Source organism: Eimeria mitis, genomic scaffold (assembly GCF_000499745.2).
Source record: "Eimeria mitis Houghton genomic scaffold, Emh_scaff1010, whole genome shotgun sequence".
Classification (NCBI taxonomy): domain Eukaryota; phylum Apicomplexa; class Conoidasida; order Eucoccidiorida; family Eimeriidae; genus Eimeria; species Eimeria mitis.
Window position 1 is genome coordinate 7,141 of NW_013567063.1, and position 245 is coordinate 7,385.

At 58.8% G+C, this 245-nt stretch overlaps 1 protein-coding gene across 1 annotated transcript in view; it reads right to left on the minus strand.

The window, feature by feature from the left end:
- The window catches only part of EMH_0027410 (uncharacterized protein), a gene marked incomplete at both ends in the record, with an annotated part of 8,767 nt that overhangs the window by 3,956 nt on the left and 4,566 nt on the right, over window positions 1-245 (minus strand). The window contains 2 exon segments of the mRNA XM_013494028.1: window positions 1-16; window positions 147-221. Coding sequence (XP_013349482.1) covers window positions 1-16; window positions 147-221 — 91 coding nt within the window.

Sequence of the window (245 nt, forward strand, 5' to 3'; positions counted from 1 at the left end):
GCAACTGCAGCTGCAACTGCAGCAGCTGCAGCAGCAGCTGCAGCAGCAACTGCAGCAGCTGCTGCTCCCAAGAACCCACGGTAAATATACCTGCTGCTGCAGCGATTGCAGCAGCAGCTGCTGCAACGCATGCAGCAGAAATGTACCTGCCGCTGCAGCAGCTGCTACAGCAACTGCAGCAGCAGCAGAACCCAGACCGCATGCATTGGGGTCCATCGGCACTGCAGCAGCAGGATAGAGAGGTT